The 24,042-nt window shown below is 37.8% G+C and overlaps 1 protein-coding gene across 3 annotated transcripts in view; it reads left to right on the top strand.

Moving 5' to 3' along the window:
* MTUS2 (microtubule associated scaffold protein 2) overlaps positions 1-24,042 on the top strand; it is a 451,993-nt gene that overhangs the window by 357,411 nt on the left and 70,540 nt on the right. For all 3 annotated transcript variants that reach the window (XM_051986519.1, XM_051986521.1, XM_051986520.1), the window contains one exon: positions 1,463-1,529. In XM_051986519.1, coding sequence (XP_051842479.1) covers positions 1,463-1,529 — 67 coding nt within the window. The remainder of the gene's footprint in view (positions 1-1,462; positions 1,530-24,042) is intronic.

Genomic DNA, 24,042 nt, shown 5'->3' with positions numbered 1-24,042 from the left:
CTAATGGGATGTACAGTATGAAAGCTAAATGAAAGGTTTTAATAATTCATTCAAATGTCAGAATGTCACTAAATATATAGATGCTTGGAATAACATGAACAAAACATCCAGATATTGAGTGATTTTTTTTCAGCTTTCATATGAATTATAAAATATAAAAGCCAATCATATGACCATCATATAACAGCCATCAAAAAATAAAAATATTTTGGGAAGCTAGTTGGAAATTGGCACAAATCCTGTAGGTGGAATAAGATCAAGGTCAACTATAGTTTAAGAAAGATTTTTTTAAAAGTTCACTAGAAGGATTTTTTTTCCTCTGGATGATAGATGTGTTAGATATTTTGGTCTCCTTTATTCCACATTTTAATTTTAGGTGCCTCAGAAAATCAGATTTACTGGGCTCAGAGCTAGGGGCAGGAGGAGGGAATTCCACAGAGTATAATTGCCAGGTAAGGATTTTCTTTAAGACTTTGATTTTCACAACTTAAAGGATACTACGCTCCCCTCCAGTATTTTCCATTTTTATTATGTAAAAAATTATCTTTATTTGTTATTGTTCAGTCATTTCTGTCATGTCCAACTCTTCACAACCCGCTTTGAGGTTTTCTTGGCAAAGATATTGAAATGATTTGTCATTTCTTTCTCCAGCTCATTTTGCAGATGAGGAAACTATTGTTAAATGACTCAGCCAGTAAGTATCTGAGGCCAGTTTTACTCAGGAAATTGAGTCTTCCTGACTCAGGTACTCTATCTACTGTACAACTAGGTAGTACAGTATTATTATTTATCACATATTAATTAGTCAAATACAAGTAGATGTGACCAAGTCAACTGGAAAAAATTTTACTCTCTCTTCCATTTCAGATCAGAATGAATGCTGATTCAAAAGTGACTAAATGACATTTTCCTTTTTGTGCTTCATCCTTCCCAATTCCTTCTTTTGATACAGTTAGTAGGATTATATAATTCCTAGAAACTAAATTTTAGTTATGGCACTTTATTATTTAACAGCTGAGTGGGTAGGTTTTCAAAATAAGGAAAAAGTTATATTGTTGAGGATTTTTTCCACTTTGAGTCCTTTGCCCATCAAAAATTATGATGTTTCATAAACAGAATATGAATTTTAGAAGTCAAAGCCATATCAGTTTATGTTATTTAAACATGTAAACACACAGGTATGATAAGAAAGTATACCCAAAGTAATACGACATAGAGAAAAATATGATCCATGCATATTAATGATATTGCAAAGTTTGCATCTGGGATCCACTAGAAATGAATGAGTCAGACTTGGCTTCCATGGTAAGTTTTATTTTTATAGTAGATGTGTTATAATACAAAATAATCTGCTTAAAAGCTAAACTTGTAAATATTTGCTTAATCTGGTTCATTAATTAAACATGTGAAAGTACTTAACTAGGATAAAACTAGGGACTTGGTATCCATTTTGTTTTTTCAGAATGAAAGTGCCCTTGTGAAAGAAAAAGAGCTGTCAATCGAACTTGCAAACATCAGGGATGAAGTTGGTAAGTAGGGCATTGAAAATAAGTAGTGTAAAGAATGTCCATTCCTTAATGCCTGTGAATGTGTAACAAAGCAATTATGCCTTGTAATAAGCTACTAGGGAAAAAATACTGCCTAGATAAAATAAAATCCGTTTCCGAGCACAGTGGCGGACTTCCGTGGCCTGGCAGGGAACCATCATTTTTACCTCTCTGCAGTTACAGCAGCAGGTTCTTCACAGGACACAGAGGAGCTAATCAAGCATTTATTTTGCTCCTCGCAGATGGCGATAGCTATCAGTATGGGCTATGTAGGCCCAAACTGAGCTCAGGGCTTGGGTCACACATCATTTGAAAAGAAGCAAGGAATCTCAAGAGCCATATGGTGAACAGTAATGTATATTCTCTCTAGGATGCATGTAGCTCCATGACCTTGTTATATAGCCTTTCATAAAATACCATACTATGATGGAAAGCAAGGTCAAAAAAAAATAAACTGAGTTGAATTAAAATATGAGGCTCATTAAAATTCATGACACCTGGCTAATAAGATGCTAAAGGAATGTTTAGGTCTCTGAACCACAGGAATTCCCCTTTTTTTGGAGGGGAGGGGGCCCTTAAGATCTGCATTTTCCTTCACGCAGATAACTCCCAGTAGGGGAACTCCTTCTACCAATGTTGGTTGGAAACTGATTTGCAATTTAATGTCTTAAGAGTTGTTTGGAGAAGCAAGGAACTCATTGATTTGTGCAAGGTCCACACAGCCAGTGTGTGTAAGAGACCAAGTTTGACCAGGTTTCCCTGCCTTTCTATCGATTCCTGCTTCTCCCTCACTACTTAAGAGTATAAGTATAGTTTTTCTTCCTTAGATTTTTTTTTCTTCAGTGTGATTTATCACTTCTTTGGTTATTGAAAAAGTCTATCTTGGAAATAGTAGGTCTTCAAGCACTGGCAATATGGGAAGGAAAGGAACTTTTACAGCCGTCAACACTTTAAACCAATGTACCTTAATAAATTAGGGGCTTTTTTTTTTCCCATTATACACATGAGGTAACCGAAGCCCTAAGATGTAAATTGGCTTGCAAGGGACCTAACAGTAACTGACAGACGGATACACTGAATTCTTGATAACTGACAGGACAGTTGCCTGATGGGGAATTGTCTGCAGTGAATTGTAAAATTTAGGTCTGTTTCCTCTCTGGCTTAATATTCTTCCAGACTCTGCTTTTCTATATAAAGAGAGCATTATTTGGGAAGTATTTAGTACTAGGAGTGGTCAACAATGTTAGAAATCAAAGAGATCAAGGAGGATGGAGGCTAAAAAATGGCCAGTGCAGTGGGTGATTAGAAGGGCAGTGTGGTTGTTGTTTGCCTTTTATTCTGGGAGAGGAGCATGCAAGTGAGGGGCAGGTGAGTTGGATTTAAGTGAGGGAGGCTGGGCAAGGTCACCTGCTTCCCTTTCCTTTCCAGAGCCACTTGGGTCCAGTGGTCGGATACAGATTAGGACAACTGCAGATGGCCCGGAGGCAGTGGGAGACTGTGACCTTTCTAAGCTAAGGTCTTAATAGAGACCATAGAGAAAGCATTTTCAGTAGAGAAATGTCATTAGCAACCAGGTTATAAATTAAAGCAGGTACAAAGGAGGGCAACAAAATGGCCAGGCCTTTGCGTTCCATCATTAGGGTTGGTGGAAAGGAACTGACCGGGGTTAAGCCGGAGAAAACGGGTTATGGCCAAAAAGGGAATGGGCCGCCCCAGAGGTGCTGGGTCTCAGAGAACAGCCTGGATGACCACTTGTTGGGCATGTCAGAGCAGAGGTTCCTTTAGTACCCAGGTTGGACTTGATTGCCATGGAGGTCCCTTCTAACACCCAACTTCTTGACCTCGGTGATCCTGGAGACCAAGACTAGTGAGAAAGCAAAAGGATCTTGTTGAGACAGATTTTTGTCAAGTTTTACAGTAAAATGGTGGAAAGACAATGGTCTGGCATTAGAAGGGAGAAGTGAAAAGGGGAGAGAAAGTTTGGAACAGAAATTACAAAGAGTGAAGGGTAGGGGGACATAAGTAGAATAATAGATGACTACAGTGAGGACCTAGCCAAAGTTATAAAACATAAATTTGTAAAGGATAAGGTTAACCGATTTTTGTGATTTTTCTTCATTAAAGTTCAAAATTTCTAGGAGGGAGGAGAAAAATAATTGGAAAAATGAGGATTAACTTGGGATGATGATTTCCAGCTTAGTTGTAACAAAAGGTCACAGCAGGGAAGGGGAAGGGAGACAAGGATTCTAGGGTAGCTATTAATGAATATTGATGATATTCCATGAGGTCAAGTCTGGATCAGGAGGCAAGTCTAGCCAAAAGGAGGAAGATAGATTAAGGAAACAGGGTTGCATCAAGTAACCATAAATTGTCAACAGGTGGAGGATATTGTGAAAGAGTGTTCATTGTGAAAGAGGGAGAAGGATGGAAGGATGGAAGGATAAGCGGTTGTGGTCAGAAAGTAGAATTTCAAAATGCCAAGTCTTTGAGGTGACATAATTTTAAGATGGTAAAGTCTACTGTGTGACCAGGCTGGTGTGTGGAGGAAGCGGAGGCGAAGAAGGAAATTAAGGAGGTGGAAGAACTGAGAAATCTGGTTTTTAGAGGGGTGATCATTGTGAACGTTGAGGTCCCTAAGAATAATACAGGAGACAGGGATATAAACCAGCTACTGGATTCATTGAGAAAACTGAAATGATCTAGAAATGAGTGGATAATAGTAATAAGGAAGGGGAGAGGGTGACAAACACAAGTTGTATGAACTTCAAAAGTAATTGGGAGGTGGTAGAATGGTCTAGAGGCAGTGATAGTGAGTCAGAGTCCTGGGAGTTGAGAGGGTCTGGGCAAAGGTGTGGCTTCTGTTGGAAAAGACTGTAAGCTTTCAGGGGAGAGTGAGCCAGGCTTCTGCAATCACCAGGCAGGAATGGTGGTTGTGTCTGCTGGGATAGCATGTGACTTCAGGGGGCAACGAAACTAAGCTCTCTAGGGCCTTTTGGCTGGTGAATCTCTCTTTGTGGTGCATTTAAAACTGATTTCTAAGTATAGTTTTTCTTCCTTAGATTTTTTTTTTCTTCAGTGTGATTTATCACTTCTTTGGTTATTGAAAAAGGTCACTAGCTGTCTCTTCTCTCCAGAGGTGGTTCAAATCCTGGGAGAAGCAATTATTCTTGCCCTCAGTTTACAGCAGTTCTTGGCACCTCAGATTGTAATCCACATTTCTAGCCTCAGTGTCAGAAACTCCCCGCAGGGAGGCCAGTGTTGCCATCACTTAATAGAATCTTGGTACTGTCAGTCATGGGGGGCCCTTAAGCCTAAAGTGGGGGTCTTGCAGTCTTATACCTTTACTAGAAAGTAAACTCCTTGAGGGATGGGACTGCCTCACCTTTGTTTTGGAATCCTCAATGCCTGGCATTGATTGATACAAAGTTCTGTAGAAAATATTCTGTTGAAAATTAGAAAGGAGAGAACATGATAAGCAGATGGAATCAAGGAAGGCTTCACAGAGGAGGAGGCACCTGAGCTAATCTTGAGGTGACATAAGGATTCTGAAAAGCAGAGATGAAGGGAGGTATGGTGTGATGGCAATAAAAGAGATCCATCTCTGCAGTCCATCCTCCTCACAGATTCCCTCTTTTCCTAAAACACGGGTCTGATCATTCCAGGGACAAGAGAAGAGATGGCAAGGCAAATTTGGAAAATAGTTCATACTCCAGTTTGGCTGAAAAGGTAGTTTGAAGCTAAACTGTAGAGGGTCTATAAACCCTGGCTAACGGATCTCTTTTTTATTTTTAGAAGTCTTAGGGAATGCCAGTGAATTTCTGAGCAAGGAAGTAACATAATGAGACTTCTGCTTTGTGAAGAAAAGATTGGAAGGGAAGATACTTTAGGCAAAGAATTCAGTTAGGAAACTAACCATACCTAACAACAGGCACCAAAGAATGACAGCCAGCACTACTGTTTTGGACTATTAAATAAGAGAAAATGACAAATCTAAGAGATGTTACAGGGATAGATGCAAGAGGTCGTAAATAACTGAGGTTTTAGGACTGAATGATAGTGTGACTGAGAGGATAACAGCATTATTCAGAGCAGTAAAAAAGCTTTAGGGCCATATTTAGAAAAGAAGATGACAAGTTCACTTTTGGACACTAGCAGGATGTGCAAGTGCAGATGTGTATCAGGCAGGTGGAGATGCAGACCTAGAGCTGAGAAAAGGGGTTAGGGTTAGACATAAAGGTGGGAGTTGTTTGTATAAAGCTTTCACTGAAGCTTTGGAAGCACATGAGATTACTGAAAGAGAGGAGAGAGAGAGAAGAGAGCCCAGGAGAGAATCCTGAAAGGCAGGAAGAAAAGGGTAACCCAACAAGAGAAAAGGGATTAGATCTATGGTTGAACTCAAAGGTAGCAACATTAAAGGAGCTCAAGAGGAGGAAACGGTCAAGTCAATAAGCATTTATTAACTTATTTGTTGTTAATTATTGTTATTAAGTGCTAAAATGTACCAGTCATTTGCTTAGTATGTGGGGGAGAAAAAAAAGAGAGGGTAGAATGAAGGAAGGAAGAGGGAAAGGAGGGAGGGAGGGAATGAGGAAGAAAAAGAAGGAGAAAGGGAGAAAAGAAGGGAAGGGAAAGAGGGAAGAAAAAAATGAGGGAAGGAGGGAATAAGAAAAAGAGGGAGGGAGGGAAGGAAAAAGAAAGGAAGAGAGGAAGACGAGAGGGCAGGAGGGAAGAGGGAAGGAAAGAGTTAATATTTTAATGGGAAAGAAAAACTGTTAAATTTAGTAGTAAAAATATGAAAAACTCTTGCGAGACCTGTTTCAGAAGCAAAGGTGGAAGATTGTGCAGTAAGGTAATAGAAGTAGTGAATGTAGGATACTCTTTCTGGGAGCTCAGTTATAAAATAGGAAAAAATGTAAGGGAGCTTGAACAGATAGTGGAATAAAAAGAAGGATTGTTGTTGTTGGTTTTAAGGATAGAAGATATATAAACATATTTGTAAAGACGTGGGAAAGAAACAATAGAGATCATTAAGATAATAGAGAATGAGAAAATGATCAATAAAGAAAAATCTCTAAGGAGACAGAATGGATCAAAGGTACAAGAGGAGAAATTAGCCTTGACATGAAGAAGGCCCACTTTATCCTCTGGGACCAGAGCAAAGGAGAGGATTGATGAAGGTGTTGACAGATGCAGTGGTCAGAGGGAGAGGAGACAAGAGGTGATTTTCTTATTATATTATTATTATTTCCAATTATATAAGTATACATAGAATATAATATACATAGCAAGAAATTATAATTTCTAATTCATCCACCTTGTTTCCCAAGTCCTGGGCATTTGTGTACAGATATTAGAAATCATGAACTTTATTGCTAGCTTTCTCCTTGGGTATTATCTCCAGTAAATTACTGGTCCTCTTTTCTGCTTTTCTTCCTCATATATTGTTATCCTTGTTACTAGACTTATCAGATATTTGTGAGCAATTTTCTCCTTACATTTGATTTTCCAGTTCAAAGCATTCTTGATTAGATTTGCAAAACTACAAATCAGTCTATTTTTGAGACTAATTCTACATCACTGGGCAAGATCACATCATTTCTAAATTTTAAGTCATAGTCTGTGAATAATAATGACTCCCATTTATGTAGCATTTAAAAGTTTGCAAAATGTTTTATATGCATTATTTCATTTGATCTTCACAGCCTTATGAGGAACATAAATATTGGCATATTCATTTTGCAAATGAACAATCTGAACTCTCAGAAAATGTGTCATATAATATATCCAATGCAGGAATTGAACTTATGTATGCCTGTTTCAAATTCCTATGTTCTTCATTAACCAGAGATGCATCTTTTGGACCAGCTCTTAACTTACAAAACCTGCTTTTATATTAAATTTAACCTGTTAAATTGCCACTAATGTCTCCAAGGTTTTTTTGGGGGTGGGGATACAGGTTGCCCAAGGTTTCATAATTCTTGGCAACATTTTCTAGGTTCCTCTTCCTAGTATCATTTGTTCCCAGGTGAATCAGCAGAAGCTAGCAGTGATCATCAAGTTTGAGAATTCTTGGGAAGTTCCTTGTCACACCCTCCATATAGACCTCAGGCAGATGGCAGCCCACTTTGATGCTTATGTCAGCTTGACAGATGCTTGCCTTGGTACCATTCAGTATGAAATTACCAATGTTATTTCTTGTTCTCCTGATCATTACAAGTAACCTTTCTTCTAATGGGTACCTGGCATCCATGACTAGTTTTTATTTATTTGTTTTGTTGCTTATTCTTTGTTTTCAAAGAGGGTCAATGACATCACAGGGTAAAGTCTTGACTCCCAAATGAATTGGATTTAAGGGAGGCAGAGTTATAAATTCATCAGCCTTCTTCTCTCTTCCAGACCCATTGAAATACAAGGTATTCACAGCATTCCTTGAAGTACACGAAACAGCTTTTTCCAGAGATGATCACAATTTTTCCCTTACTGGAGGAACTTATACTCTAACTTAATTCCAAATATTCAGTGCCTCAACAGCATGTATTTAAAACCATCAGCAAGCATCATGCGTAATGGGAACAAACTAGAATCATTCCCAATAAAATCAGGGGTGAAACAAGGTTGCCCACTATCCCCATTACTATTCAATATTTTATTAGAAATGTTAGCTTTGGCAATAAAAAAAGAAAAAGAGATTAAAGGAATTAGAGTAGATCATGAGGAAACCAAATTATCACTCTTTGCAGATGATATGATGGTATACTTAGAGAACCTTAGTTCTCTATTCTCTCTCTTAACTAAAATTGACTAAAAAACTACTAGAAACAATTCACAACTTTAGCAGATTTGCAGGATACAAAATAAATCCAAATATTCAGTTCCCCTTCATCTTCTCTGTATCATGTTCTCCTACCCTCTACTGTTCTGACATAGATGAAAATATTTGCTGATCCCTTTATAATCTTTTTCTTTTTTTTTCTCCCTGAAACACTATGGCTATTTTTCAATTCAATTCAATAAGTATTTAATGTATTTAAGCACCTACTATATGCCAGGCACTGTACTTGATGCTGTGTAAAAGAATAAAATAGAGAATAAAAATCTCTGCCTGCAAAATACTTCATTCTAGTGGGGGGAAACAGCCTATATACTATATACAATACAGGTAATGAATAATGCTAAGGGGAAAAAGATAACTCTTTCAAGAAGTATTTTATTTTCCCTCATAATTTGGAAAGCAAAAACGTACTTCTCCCAATCTCACTTCCTTCTTCAGGGTTGAAACCCACTTGTACTTTGCACATATATCAGTGTTAGATGTTTAAGTGTGGGTTTGATGGAGTCAATCACTCAAATTACCCACTCAACTTTAAGTAAATGTCAAGATGGTATAACCAAATGAGAACTCTTCATTATTAATTATGACACTTTATTAATCATAGGCAAAAGTTTTTGATCAATTTGTTATTGTTGTTAAATTGTTTCAGTTGTGTTCAACTCCCATTTGGAGTTTTCTTGGCAAAGATACAGGAATGGCTTGCTATTTCTTTCTCCAGTTTATTTTACAGATGAAGAAACTGAGGAAATAAATTTAAGTGACTTGCTCAAGGTCACACAGGTAGAAAATGTCTGAAGCTACATTTGAACTCAATTCCTCCTGACTCTGGACCCCGGAATCTATCCACTGAGCCACCCTTGATCAATTTATACATCTCTTAAAAGACATTGGATAAGACAGCGAGGTGGTACAGAGACCACTGACCTTCTGATTGTTTCCATTATTTCCCTGAAAGATAAGCCCCACCTGGGGCAGGCCCTCATCATCTCATCCCTTGACCACTGCAATACCCTCTTGGTTGGTCTTCCTGTCCCAAGTCTCTCCCTATTCCAGTCTGTCCTCCACTATATATGCTCACTATTTACTCTCGGCAAATCAACTAACTTTTCAGAGCTCTCAGACACTCTCTAAGACTATAGATGTAAAGCAGGGACCTGTTGGTAAAAGAAATTTTCTCACCTGGGAGTTCTTTAAACCAATGAAATCACAAGTCCAGCTCTTGCCCTTAGTGTTTCACTACGTTAGATAAGCCACATTCATTCCAAATTGGTGAAGGAGCCTTTTCTCCCAGTAAAATTATCTTCCATTACTGCACTGTGAAGGGAACCCTGAGTTTCCAGTAATTAATAATGACAGGTAACTTCCATCAGATTGGAAGGTATACCCCCAATGATGAATTCTGAGTCTCTTGTCTTTGGCTAGCTAGTGAAGTTAACTAAGTTAGGAGAGGCAGAAGAGTACAGAAGAAAGAACTTTTACTCTGGGATCAAATGACCTAGGCTAAAATTCTGCCCCTGCTTTTTGCTAAATTAAGCAAAACACTTAACCAACCTTGGAGTCAAATTCCTAAATTGTAAATTGAATAAACTAAACTAGATATAGATAATCTCTGAGGTTCCATCCAGCTCTCAACTTATTATTTTAATATCATATGAAAGGTCCATTATCAAAAGATGATCACTAAATAATGATTTATTTTTTGGCTGAGTTAAATGACGTCAACTGGAGCCTGGAAGCACAGATTGCTGGATCTAGAATGAAAAAACCTGAATTCAAATCTGGATCTAGATACTTACTAGCTGGCTGACTCATGCCAAGTCATTAAATCTAGTCTGCCTCAGTTTCCTCATATGTAAGATGGGCATAATAATAAAACCTACCTCCTAGGGTTGTTATGAAGATCAAAGGAGATATTTGTAAGTGTTTTCCAAGCCTTAGAGTGTTATATAAATGCTAACTATTGTTATGTTGTTATTAATTTTCTACTATGTGTCAGACACTATACCAAGCACTGGGGATACAGAGAAAAGAAGGGGAAAACAACCCCTTTTCTCAAGGAGCTCATAAACTAATGTCAGAAACAACATACACAGAATTTTGTGTAAATAAGATATATATGCACAACTAGGTGGTGCCATAGGGCAGTATCATTTTCCAATCTCACACACTTTAACTACTTGTGTGACCCTGGATAAATCACTGAATCCTGTTTGCCTCAGTTTCCTCATCTGTAAACTGTATTGGAGAAGGAAATTGTAAAACACTCCAGTTCCTTTGCTAAGAAAATCCCAAATGGGATCACAAAAAGTCAGACATGATTGAAAAACTACTGAACAATAAAAATATTTTTACAGAATTAATTGAAATTGATCACAGAGGGAAATCATTACCATGAAGGTGACTGAGGAAAGGCTTTTTTACAGAAGGTGGGATTTTAGCTGAGACTTAAGGGATCAGCTTGAGATTTATATGTATCATAGAATATGCACTATTTCTCAGAAGACAGTTCAGAGATAGAAATAAAGATTTTTGGAGTCATCTGCCTATATGTTAGAGTTAAAGTGTGTGGCTAAAGATGATTGCCAGGGCAAAGAGTACAAAGTAAGAGAAGGATGAGAACAAATCTGTATGGGGAATTACCATTAAAGGTTCAAGAAGAGATTAAGGAGCCAGTAAAAGGGGCAGAAAGATTATATAGATAGGAGGAAATCAAGGAGAATGAAGTGTCTCTGAACCAAGGGAGAAGAGAATATCAGTAAGATTTTGTATTCAGTACTCACACTTTAGAAAGATGAAGACTGGGGTGGAAAAAAACCCCAAACAAATGGATTTAAAGATGAGGAAGTCCCTTATAACCTTTCAGAGAACATTCTCATTGGAATTGTGGGAACAGAAGCCAGATTTCAAAGAATTGAGGAGAGAGTTCTGTGAAAAAGCATGTCAGTGATAGAAGGCTTTTTTTTTTTTTTAACAGGTTTGATAGAGAAGGAGAGCAGAAAAATGGAATGATAGCTGAATGGTCAAAAAAAAAAAAAAAAAGGTCAAAGGAAGACTTTTTTAGGATGAGAAAAACCAGTATATATTTGTAGCCAGGGAAAAGAAACTAGTAGAGAAGGATGAGAAGGAATTCTTGTTGAAGCTAAGTCTTATAAAACACAAGAGAAAGAGATAAATCGTATATTTAAAAAAGATAGCCTCAATTGACATAGAAGCTAAAATTATCTACAATTGAAATATGCCAGTAGTTAAAAACTATTCATATTAATTTAAATCTCGCTAAACTGTTTGTAATAAAACAAATACATATACTTCCCACTTTATATGTTTGATTATCTATTGAGCTCATCAATTTCCTTAAAAAGTAAAATATTTCCTTATAAATATACTTATAGTACCTAACCTGGCTAGCCATGAACAAAGTAAGCAAAATTTATTCTTATAAGACCAATTGTAGGCTTCACCTAGTGAAAGGAAGATTTTTGTATAAATTGGATTATTGCCTACCCACCTAAGTAAGACACTTCAAAAATTCTGGCTCATCTTTGCGATAGTCATTTCCAATGCCTTCAGGTTTTGTTCATATCTGTTCCTGTTCATATCCATTATTTTGAGAGGAAATAAAGCCAGGCATTTAGTCAACTCACAAGCATTTTTTAAATAAGTGCTTCCTATGTGCCAGGTACTGTGCTAAGTTAGGCATATAAGGAATAGCAAAAAACACTGCCCCTGTCCTCAAGGAACCTAAATTCTAGTTGGGAAGAAAACATGCAAACAATTATGTACATACAAGAGACTTACAGAGAAGGTGGATCATCTTGAAGGATGGTGAGGGAGAGGAGATTGAGAAAGCCCCCCCTTAGAAGGATATATTTGAATTGCGTCTTGAAGGAGCCTGGGAAAGTCAGGAGAAAGTAAGGAAGGAGCACATTCCAGATATAAGGGACAGTGAGTGAAAAAGCATGGAATTTGGAGATGGAGTGAGTGTCTTAGGTGAAGGACAGCAAGAAGGCAGCTGTTGTTGAATTTTAAAGTTCCTCTCCTCTAGGCATATGCTGTAGAGAGAACAATGAACAAGGCAAAGGACTTGTTTTTGTTGTTGTTGCTATAACAAAGATCTAAAACTTATGTGGATATATTTGTGTTATATGAAATATAATAGAATATTCCTGCCCCCTAAGACATAATAAAAGGGAAAGATTTAGAGAAAATCACAAAGATTTATATGAACTGATGCTTAGAGAGTGAACAGAACCAGAACAATTTATATAATAACTATAACAATCCAAAAAGAAAGCAATAGTGAAAGAATTAAAAACTATGATATTGAACAAACCCCTTATCAAAAAAGAAGTAGTAGGGAAAACAGCCATCTTTCAAATTTAGAAGAAATAACAAGACTTGATAACAGAATAAGAAATTCTTCTGTGAAAGGGAAAACTCAGAATGGAATAGGATATAACATAATTGAATAAAATAGATTCTCAGAATTAGAGGGGAATTAGTAAACAAGTTAGTCTAATCTTTTACCTGACAAATAAATCCCCTCTTTAAACCATGCTTGGGTAGGAAAAGTTTGTTGGAATTATGAGAAATATGTTGGTAAATGTTTAACAACCTATTCTCAAAACAAAACCCACTCTATAGTTTTAAGTTTAACCTGAATTATTTATATTATTTTCATGACTTTCTTAACTCTCAGCAATCAATAGAATAATAAATCAAGCCCTGATTTGTAGCATTTTCTGATTTCTGAGGAATAAAGGCTCACATATAAAATTTAACCATCAGCTCTCACAAATCTGTTTAAACCTGGCCCAGCATACTCTGACTAGGTGACCTCTTAAGTACAACTTTCTTCCTTTTTTATAAGGATTGATGGAAAGTTATGTTACAATTGTCATTTAGTGGCTTCAATAATCGTTTCATTATTGCTTAGTGGTTCATTCAGTGGCTTGTTTTCATTTTCCATTTCAGACTAACCTCAGGAAAATCATTTAATCTCCCTCTAACTTTGCTTATTTAATCTTAAGATAAAATATTCAGCTGTAAAGTGTTCCTGAGTTTCAGAGAAGACAGACGGGATGATAGATCCTTATGGACTAAGTGAATGTAAGCTGTCATCTTTGATTTGCCAAGCCTTTTTAATTTTTGTTAAGTGACAGGTTCAGTGAAGAAACGGATGCTATATCATGAGAATTCCATTTTTAGTCATTCAGCTTTTAAATGCTACAGGCTGATTCAAGGGGACTTTTAAACCACTGTTATTTGTTGCCCTTGGAGATAATTAGAAAATAGCTGCTAGGTTCATAGGCCCAGAAAAATTGAAAACTGGTCAGCAGGGTTTAGCCTTAGGAGAAGGCAAAGTGATCTATCTGTTTGGATTATAATGCAGTATCTCTACCATAGTGTTGATCAATACCTAGGTGAATTTGTGCCTTCTGGTTTTGTCATACTTGAGGTCAGTGCTCAGCAAAGCTTTGAACTAACAAAGGACTAGCTCATTCTAAATGAGGAGATCTTTTTGGGGAAGGGATTCATTTTCCATATTTCCTTCTCTTGGAGAAGAGAAGAAGTATGGAAATGAAAGGCACTTTCAATCAGTGAGAGAAGAAATAGGAGTTAACAACCACTAGCCTTTTGGCTATATAATTTGACCACTCCAAACATTCAATCAACTACCCATGTTCTTCCTAATATTCCTATGGAACTATTACCATCAGATGAGTCTATTTACAACATTGTAACATTGACAAAAAATGTATAATTTTGGTCGTTTTGTTCCATCCCTTCTGAAACATAGAGCTTACTAAATAGGAAAGAGTTAAATAGATAGTGATTTGAATTTTCAAGTTCTTAAATCTTTGCTTTAAATAGTGCTCAAAATAACTATCAATCGACAGTTAAAAGAAGAAGAATACAGAGCAAAATCTGTTGCTAAGAAATGGATTAACTTCGAATTTTAATAGATTCTGTTCTTTTAATAGCTAACATTTATATAGCATTTACTATGTGCTAAAAGCGTTACAATTATTCAATTATTTGAACCTCATAATAACCATGAAAGATAGATATCATTATTATTCCCATTTTACAGATAAGAAAAATGAAGCCGAGAGAGGTTTTATGTTGTGAAAAAAATCTGCAATAAAGAGAAACCGAGGCACAAAATTCTGAGCATGATTAATTTATTAGACTAATTAATTACCAATTAATTAGTAGACTAATTAATTACTAATTAATTAGTCCAGCAATTGTCCATGAAAGGGATCCAAGGCTCTTTAGTAGACAAGGATGCATCTGAAAATCAGAGGAGCTCTTTTATATACTTGCAAGGGCAACAGTACCCAAAATAATCCAGAGATGCAAACTAGACTAAGACTGAGATTGGTTTGATACAGGGATAAATAGTGAGTTCACAATTGATTTAACGAAGAGGGAGGATTTCCATAGCCCATGGCAATGGGGAAATGCAGACTAGCATCCCCTAGAAAGCCTTGTGGTGGAAACTTGCTGTGGCCAGCTTGGCTCCTCTTCCTCATCCCATCTCCCAGAAATTCACTGATTGAGTTACAGGTGTGAGGAAGTTCAAACCCACATAATGAGGGAGCCAACCAATGTATAGTGGAGTTGATGGTTAACATATAATTAACTGACTAAGCCTTATTAAAGTAATACAAAGTAAAATCGGATAGCATTTTTTCAATTTTTCATTTGCATAGTCACATAACTATTGTGTCTAAAGGGGGGATTTTAAACTTTAAGACTTCCTGCCTCTAGATCTCATACTTGATATTCATTGTACCACTTAGCTCCTCTTGTTCTTTTAGCTGCCTAATATATTTCCAATTGTTCATGAAGATTAAATCTAACTGAATGGTAGGAAGAATTGGTGGGAGGAAACATTCAAAGTATTCAAAATTGAGATTTGGGTAAAGATAATATGTAGCTGTTTGTTCTTTCTGCTAAGGGGCAGGAGATAAATTTAATGAGACAGACAGAAACTTGTGCTTACATGCACATTTCAAATGTATAGATTTTGAATCTTTAAGAAAGCTCACTTAAATTCAAGTCATTCACTTTTATCTCATCAGAATTTCCTTAGCACTTTGGGGATATTCTCTCTCTGACTTACTTAAAATATCATAATCAAACTTAACATCGAGGAATGTTACCTGAAATTGGATCATAAGATTATAGAGTAAGAGCTTGAAAAGGTCTTAAAAAGCCCTCTAGTCCAACATTCTTATTTTCCAAATGAGGAAAGTGAGACGTTTAGAAGTTGTGTGAGACGCCTTGAGTCACAAAGCCGTTGACTATCTGAAGCTGAAATTTGAACCTAAAGGCTCCTGATTCAGGGTCTGAAGCTCCATCCACTGAAGTAGGCTGTCTCCCACAGTACGCAGAATACTGGTACTATAATTCAGAGAGAAGCAGACTTAGAAGGAAAATATTACCGCTTTCATTGACAAATAAACTTAAAGGCATGTCTTTTCTCCTTTGTGTCTAACTTTTTGTCCTGTTATCATTTACACACACACACCCCACATTGACACACCACCCCTGCCTTTGGGACTTTACGTTAATTATATCTGCTTTCATTTTGAATCTTTTTCATCTACTCCTATAAATATTCAGGATAACTAGATGGCACTTGCCAGGCCTGGAGTCAAGAAGACTTTTTCAGAGTCCAAATCTTGCGCCAGACACTAAATAGATGAGTGATCCTGGACAAGTCATGCAATCCTGTTTGCCTCAGTTTCCTCAGCAAACTCAATAAATTAACTAAAGAGGGGCAGCTAGGGGGCGCAGTGGAGAGAGCACCAGCCCTGAAGTCAGGAGGACCTGAGTTCTAATTTGACCTTAGACACTTAATACTTCCTAGCTGTGTGATCCTGGGCAAGTCACTTAACCCCAATTACCTCAGGGAAAAAAAATTAACTGAAAAAGGAAATGGCAAACCACTCCAGTTTTTTATGCCAAAAAAACCCAAATGGGCTCATGAAGAATGGACACAAGTGAAACAACTGAACTACAGCAACATATATTCAATATGATTCCATAATACATTTAAGTTTAGCATTTAGCGTTATACTAAAATGGAGATTTGACTGGGAATATAGGGAGCCTGTGATTTCATTGGTTTCAGAAAGAGATGTCAAACTCATAATCATCAGGCTCCAAGCAACCCCGTTGAATTCTGCCTGAACTTGATTAAAATGTCATTGGGAAATGGTTTAACAAAATAAATAAAATGCTGTTTTCTAAGTCAGTATGTGGCCCGCAAGGATTTCTATTTGTGTTGGATGCTATTTCACCCAGCTGAGGAAATTCCATCTATTAATGTGAGTTGTCATGGTGGTTTTTGGGGTTTTTTTTGCAACTTTTAACTAAGGACTCCTCCAAGCTCATGCAGCATGTTTGAGTTCACATGGCCCTTCCCCAAGTGTCTGTGCATTATGTCGGCACAGAAAAGCCACGTCGTGCCATGTAGAGAATTCTGGCCTTGGAGCAGGAAAATCTGGGTTTAACTCTCATCTCCTACGTATTCTAGCAGTGTAATCAATTATGGATAATTTAATCACTTAATAGTAATCCCCTCCTTCCTCCTTGAGCCTCAGCTCCTCACCCTGAATGTGAGAAATAAGCAGCTCCCCTCCTGGGGTTGTTGTGGAGACCACGTGAGATCATGTGTATGCGGCGCTTCCCAGACGTTAAAGTACTCTGTAAACTTCAGTTGTTACTGTAGAACGAGTGCGAGCCGGAATGCCGGACCAAAGTATTTTTTCCCTTAGAAATGCAGGAAAGTGTAAAATAAAAGGCAATGCCCTTGCTTTAAGTAGCTTGTGTTCTCAGTTTAAATTAAATTCATTATAAATTAATGCATGTTAATATATTGTGTAATTTGTTATAGATGATATATATAATAACTATAAATTATATTTCATTAATTAGCGTAATTAAATTAAATCAAAGACTATGTGTGAAGAGGATGGGGGGAGGGGGTTTCATGGTACAACACCTTGAAATTGGCTGAGGAGCCCCTGAATACCCGAGAAGAGTTCAGTGAGAATTGCGAGGACTTTTTTTAAACAAGGGTTAATTGTCTGGGACCACCAGCTTCAAACCGGACATATCCCAGACAACCCAAAGAATAGATCGCCCCTTAATCCGAGGAGATTTGGGGCCGCCCTTGTATGCGTGAGACGGACGCCTCAGCGAGCGTCGGGAGATGCCAGCCACGAGCCAGCAGATGGCAGCAGAGAGCAGCTCAGCGCGGCCCTGCAGACCGGGGACAAAGCCATGCCGGCGTGGACGTGAGGCAGCCGGGATGGGGGGGCGGGGAGTGCGGTGACGTCATCAGGGCACGCCCCCAGCCAGGACTGCAGCGCGGGGGGGGGGGGGGAGGGCGGGGTCAAGCCTCGTGCACGGCCTGGCCGCATGCTCAGTCCCTTCCCAGGTGTTGCCCCACCTCCCCAGGGGCTGTAAGTAACCTGTGGGGCGGAACTCAGTTTCTCCCTCTGTAAAATTAAAGATGACTCCTTCCAAGATCCATGAACTTAATGTTTTTGTTGCAATCGTGTCTAACTCTCCTGACCCTGTTTGGGATTTTCTCGGCAAAGCCGCTGCTTTGCCATTTCCTTTTCCAGCCCATTTGACGGATGAGGAAACTGAGGCAGGCAGGGTTAAGTGACTTGCACACTATTTAGTGCCTGGGGCCAGATTTGAACTCGGGAAGAGAGCGCTCCAGGCTTGGTGCTCAATCCATCACACCACGTCGCTGCCCTCTCCTATTGTTATGAGGTGTACTTAAATGCCTTTTACTTTTAACTTGTGTTTACTCTGAATAAATGCTTTAAAAGATTAAGCTCATTTGAAGTGGTGCTGAGTGATAGCCTCAGAGTTAGAGAAGCTCTCTGCGCAATAATGTGAGAGGGGGCGCTCCAGGGGCCGTAGTGTTCTTGTTGTTACCCCTGATAGGAAAGGGGATCAAAGAGCTACCTTTGACAACACTCCTTGGTCTGAGATTCTGCTCCATCATCAGAAAGGGATGTTCCATAAAATTATTATAAATTTTAATAAACGTCAACCATCAATCAACAAGCACTTATTAAATGTCTATTATGTGAAAGTTACAGTGTCAGCTGCTGAAGAATAGGGAGAAAAGGAGAAAATGGTCCCTGTTCTCAAGGAGTTCGCATCCTAATGGAAGAGAACAAATAGATGTGTGCATATACAAAATGCGTATAAAGTTGATAGAAGGTAATCAGCAAGAGAGAGGAAAAAAAAATATCAAAATTTAAAACAAGGGAAAAATCTTAACTAAACACCCTATTCAGAAGGCAGAACATGCAAAGAAATTTTTTTTGTTCTGTATTCTCTTCTAGACTTGTCTGAAATTCTGCCAACTTTCGTCATGTTTTCCATTCCTGAGGGCATGTTTGAGAGCCTTGATGTAGCACTAGAAAGGTTGTCATGCTCTGTGCTGATGCTATTATTGATTAGCTCATGGAAGAGTTGAGAAGTTAGGGGAGCATACTATTAAAAGATGATTTTCCCACTCCTCTCCTGTCTCTCCCTGTGGAGGTCCATCAGGAGACTGCTTAGCATGCCTCTAAGCCCGGGTCCCAAGCTAAGGACAGCCCTGTAGGAAAGGGTCTGGTGGTGTTTGGTGATAATAGCCAAGGGAAGTGGTGGGTTCTCACTTTTGTTGGAAGAGGAGACAACCACTTCTTACGCTCCCACAAAACAGCAGCTAGAGGCTGCCAGTAAACCAGTTTCATTATCAAAGTCTTTGTGACACCCCCAAGATGACCGGCTTCATGGTTTCGTGTTAAATCTGTGCTGTGAGTAACAAATAACTAGTTCTGGTTTCAGTGGCAGGGTCATGTATATAAATGTGTCAACATATTGAGAATGGTGACCAGCTGGCTTCTAAGACCCAAGGACCCAACATGCTATAGAAAGAGGAATAGAATTGGTACTGCTACAGCAAAAAAGGGAGAATAAGTTCTCTTTAAATATGACTTGTTGCTAAAGGGAAATCATTAGAAGAGGCAACCAGATAGTTGATATAGCAGTTAGAGCATGGGGCCTGGTGTCAGGAAGGCCTGAGTTCAAATCTAGCCTCAGATACTTACTGGGCAAGTCACTTAACTTCCTGTTTGCCTCAATTTCCTCAAATGTACAATGAAGGGAATAAGAGGAACTACTACAAATGTGTAGATCAAATGAAATTTTTTTTAAAGTACTTAGCCCAGTGTCTGGCACTTAGAAGATTCTGTATAAATGCCAGTTATTCTCATTCATTATTATCTCCCATTTTAGATAATCTTTCAAAATGTCTGTGATCTCATCAGAATAGATATTCTTTCTGCTAGTCCAGATCATAACTTCTCCACGCGATAGTATATGGTTTCCTGAGTAACTGTGACCATACAATTCTTCCTTTGCAACAGATTCCCATACCCTGATAGGGCTCCAATTCCAAAAATTCAATATTTCTAAAATTGAACTCATTTCCCTATCCCAAACCAGCTCCTCCTTCTGATTTTTATATTTTTCTGGGTGATAACCATTGTTTATCTAGTCATCGAGTCTCAGACTCTTGGGATTATCCTCAAGTCTTCTCCCTGCTCTGACATGTACCAAGTCTCAGTGATTGTTCCTTTAGAATGTTATAACCATGCTTTTCTTTTTCATTCAGGCACCTTGTACATAGTTGGCATGTTGTCAATGCTTGTTGCACTGAATTAAGTTCAATTGATTCCTGCCACTTGTCCATAGTTTCCATAGAACATAGTTCATCTCTTCATGTCTAGCTGGTATACCTTGTCTTTAATCTGTCATCTTCCATTTACCTTACACATTACTACCAGATTAGCCTTGAAATGTTTTAAGTATGCTCCTTTCCAACCTCACACACACACACATATAATACTCACCCACCTCCAATAAAAAAAACTTTTCATGATCCACAGGAGAGCATTTTATTCAAGGTCCTCTCTAAAATCATTTTTATGACTATTCCCAGTATGTGAACTCTGCAGTACGGTTTACTCATTGTTCCCCCAAAATGCCATACCTAGACCTACCTCTCTGCCTTGACTAATACTATTTTCCACTTCTTGGAATTCCTTTTCTCTGTGTCTATATTCTGTCCCTTCTGAGCATCCAACCTAAGTCCCATTTCTTTCATATTTATGAAGGTAATTCTCTCCATGCTACGATTTTTCCAGTCTTGGAACAACTTCTCTCAGCTTCTTTGCCATTGTAAAACCCTGTCATTTCTGTGACTCTAACTCTTCTTTTGAAGATGTAAATTTATTCCCACATGACTGCATATTAGGGAATAATACGAGCAAAATCAAACTTTGTGTTTGCTTCTATGCTCGTTTTAGTCTTCGAGAAAACGCAGAAAATTGCACTCCTTGACAAAAATTGTAAGCTGCATCTCTTCCAATATCAATTCCACAAGTAAACTTAAGAACCTTTTCAAGGTGCATGCTTTGTAGCCCACTGAGACTGTCTGGTCCCCCTGCATCAACTCAAACTTTGCCAGCCCAGATCCTGTGGAAACCAGGGCACATGTGGAACAGCAGCCTGAGGGCTTGGACGCCACTATTATTGTAATATTCATATATTTCTTAACCATTTAACATATCTAAACCATACTACCATTTTTAACTAGATTTCTATTGTTAGTTTTTGAGTATTACCTCACTAAACATTCTCCTTCCCTTCTCCCCCCCCAAGTCCGGGAATTTTTATTTTATGATTTTGCACAGTAGAGTTCTTTTCTTTTTTTTTCCCCTGAGGCAATTGGGGTTAAGTGACTTGCCTAGGGTCACACATCTGGGACATGTTAAGTGTCTGATGCTAGATCTGAACTCAAGTCCTTCTTACTTCTGGGCTGGTGTTCTAGCCACTGTGCCACCTAGCTGCCTCACAGTGGGGTTATTTTCAAGAACCCAAATATCAAGTGATAATATAATTGACTATACATTTTTATTAATACCTTTTGTTTTTATATTGTTTGGATTTCTCCCTATATCTGTAATGCTGGAGAAACTGAGGCAGGAGAGAGATTAGGGAGTTTTTAATATTTTATTAATGGGAGAGTAAGATTGACTGGACAAGACTCTCGTCTCAAATTATCCAGTCAGACAGAGATAAAGATATACTGGGACCAAGGAATCCATGTTGGTCCCAGGGCTGGAGGAGACTGTCATCCCAAAGAATCCAGCATACAGCCGCCAACCGCCACCCTCCAGCAATGAATGGAAGAACTCCAACTTCTTAAATACCTTTTCTCTAAACAAAGGAAGGGGTGAGAAGCAAGGGAAAACCTCTATCAAGATGGGGAGGCCATAAATCCTAGAAAACCCAGAGACAGGATGTCTGAATACAAAGAAGTAAAGATATCAATGAGATATCTTGGAATATTTTAGAGGGATATTGTAAATTCTTGAGGACACAAAAGAGTCAGGAGGTCTACTCTCTTGTTTATCTTGCTAATTTATAACCTTTGAACAAATAGTCCTCAGTCTTACTGGGTCAGAGGGGGATTTACAACTAAAGAGATTGAGACAGAACAGTTAAGGAAACTGAGACACAGGAAACTGAGTCAGGACAGTTAAAGAGAACTGTGGCATAACATGTCTTTTCCCTTCCCCCCTCTCAGAGAGCCATCCTCTTATAAAAAATAATAGTTTTTAAAAAAAAGAAAAGAGGAGAAAGGGAAGAATTCAACAAAACCAATTAGTACATCAAAAAATATGACTTTATACATAGGCATTTGTACCATGGATCTTTTCATATCTCCTCTTTAATTTTTACCATTTATTTTACACAGTATACATGTCATTTTTTTTCTCGTTGCATATTTGTTCTCTTCTCAGCTAGACTATAATTCCCTTGAAAGCAGAAACAAAGCCTTGTACCTTTTATATCCACAATGTATAGCACAGCATCCCTATACAGGACTGGTTGTTATTAGTGATATGAGACATAAAGCAATATGAGTCTGTTTCAAAGACAATTCCTTATAAGCATTTATTTTCATTTTTCAGGTTTTTCCAAAGATCAGTAAGAGTGAGTTATATTTTAGGGAAAAGTAAGGTTGGAAAAAATGACTGTTTAAATTTTGAAGTTGTCAGCTGGAAGAAGGGTGGGAAATCAGCTGCCCTATTTTGTAGTTCCTCCTCAGGTGTGGCTGAAAGAGGTCTTTCCTCATCTATAAAATGATGATAGTCTATGTCATAAGGTTATTGTAAAGGTCAAATAAAATAATGTTTGGAAATGTTTTCCAAACCCTTAGTATGAGCATGGTTTCCCCCATTTTACTGATGGGGAAGCCAGCAGAGAGTCTTAGTGACTTTCCCATGGATAAGAAATTAGGTCAGAAAGGCTGAAAAGGCAAATGTGTCTCACAGGCCAGAACTCTTATGCAGTTCTATTCCACCTTTTGGGGAGTCATTTTGGAATTGGTTTCATTGGTCTTTTTTCCTTTGTGCATTAAATACAGCCAAACCTTTGGGACTGATCATCCAAATTATAAGTAGTCCAAGAGCCTTTCTTCTTCTTTCGTCTTGTAAAATCAGTAGATGGAATCAGTAGGGGAAAGGGAAATCAGGAGATAAGAAAACTAAATTCAGTTCCCTTTGATTTTTTTGGAACCATTTGAGATTGATGAGGGGAAGACAATGGTGAAAATTATCCTGGAGTGTTATCTGCATATTTCAGTTAGCCATGACCTAGTATTCCTCGTCCTGCCACAGGATATTAAGAGTAGGCTGTGTGTTCATTTGTACACAAGGTCAAATATTCAAGTATATCCACCCAAAGTTCATACTGTTCTCATAGACAAAGGAGTTTAAAATGCCAGGTCCAATGATGAGGTTTCACAATTGCTTGATCACAATATCCTCAAGGCATGTATTGTCAAATTGTTCTTTACATAACAAAGCATTTAATAAGTATTTATGGAATCGATCTATTATAAGTCCAGGTGAATTTGGAGAGGAAGGAAGAAACTATGTGCATTAACATTTTCTCCTGAAAGTAATTATTGTTTTCTTTTTCAGTGATATTATTATTTCTCATATCTGTAAGTTTTTTAATTTCCAAATGCTTTAAAATCTGAATCACTTATTCAAATCTGTTCTTTCTTGCCTTTTAATCCCTACTCTCATACTTTATTCCAACTGATGGGTTGTAAATATTACCATACAGAAAAATCATAGATCAGCCATTTGTTGAAATACAAATTATCTTAATTAACCCTCAAAGTTTTTTTTTTTAATAAATAAATATGCTTTAATTTAACTGAAATTGTTTCATTCTCCTTCCTTCCACTTCCCCATTCTCACTTTGCTCTTAAATAATAAATAACAACAACAAAAAACGAATACTAGAACAGACATAAACAATACCTCTGAAAACTGGTTCCATGAAAAAGATAACAACAAGCAAAACAGTGTCACAAGGGACTTTCTTTTGTCCCCCTTCTTTCCCTGATGATTTAGAGACTAGGGAAAAGAAAACAGATGAGGTGTTTTGTTTTATTTTGTTTTGAAGTACAAGAGGGACTTCTTTAGCAAACATCCTAGAGAAGCAAAAGAAGAAAAAAAAGTCTACACTGGAATCCAATTTGATTTTACTGAT

The sequence above is a fragment of the Antechinus flavipes genome, chromosome 3 (assembly GCF_016432865.1).
Source record: "Antechinus flavipes isolate AdamAnt ecotype Samford, QLD, Australia chromosome 3, AdamAnt_v2, whole genome shotgun sequence".
In the NCBI taxonomy this organism is placed as follows: Eukaryota; Metazoa; Chordata; class Mammalia; order Dasyuromorphia; family Dasyuridae; genus Antechinus; species Antechinus flavipes.
This window is presented reverse-complemented; position numbering and strand designations above follow the sequence as displayed.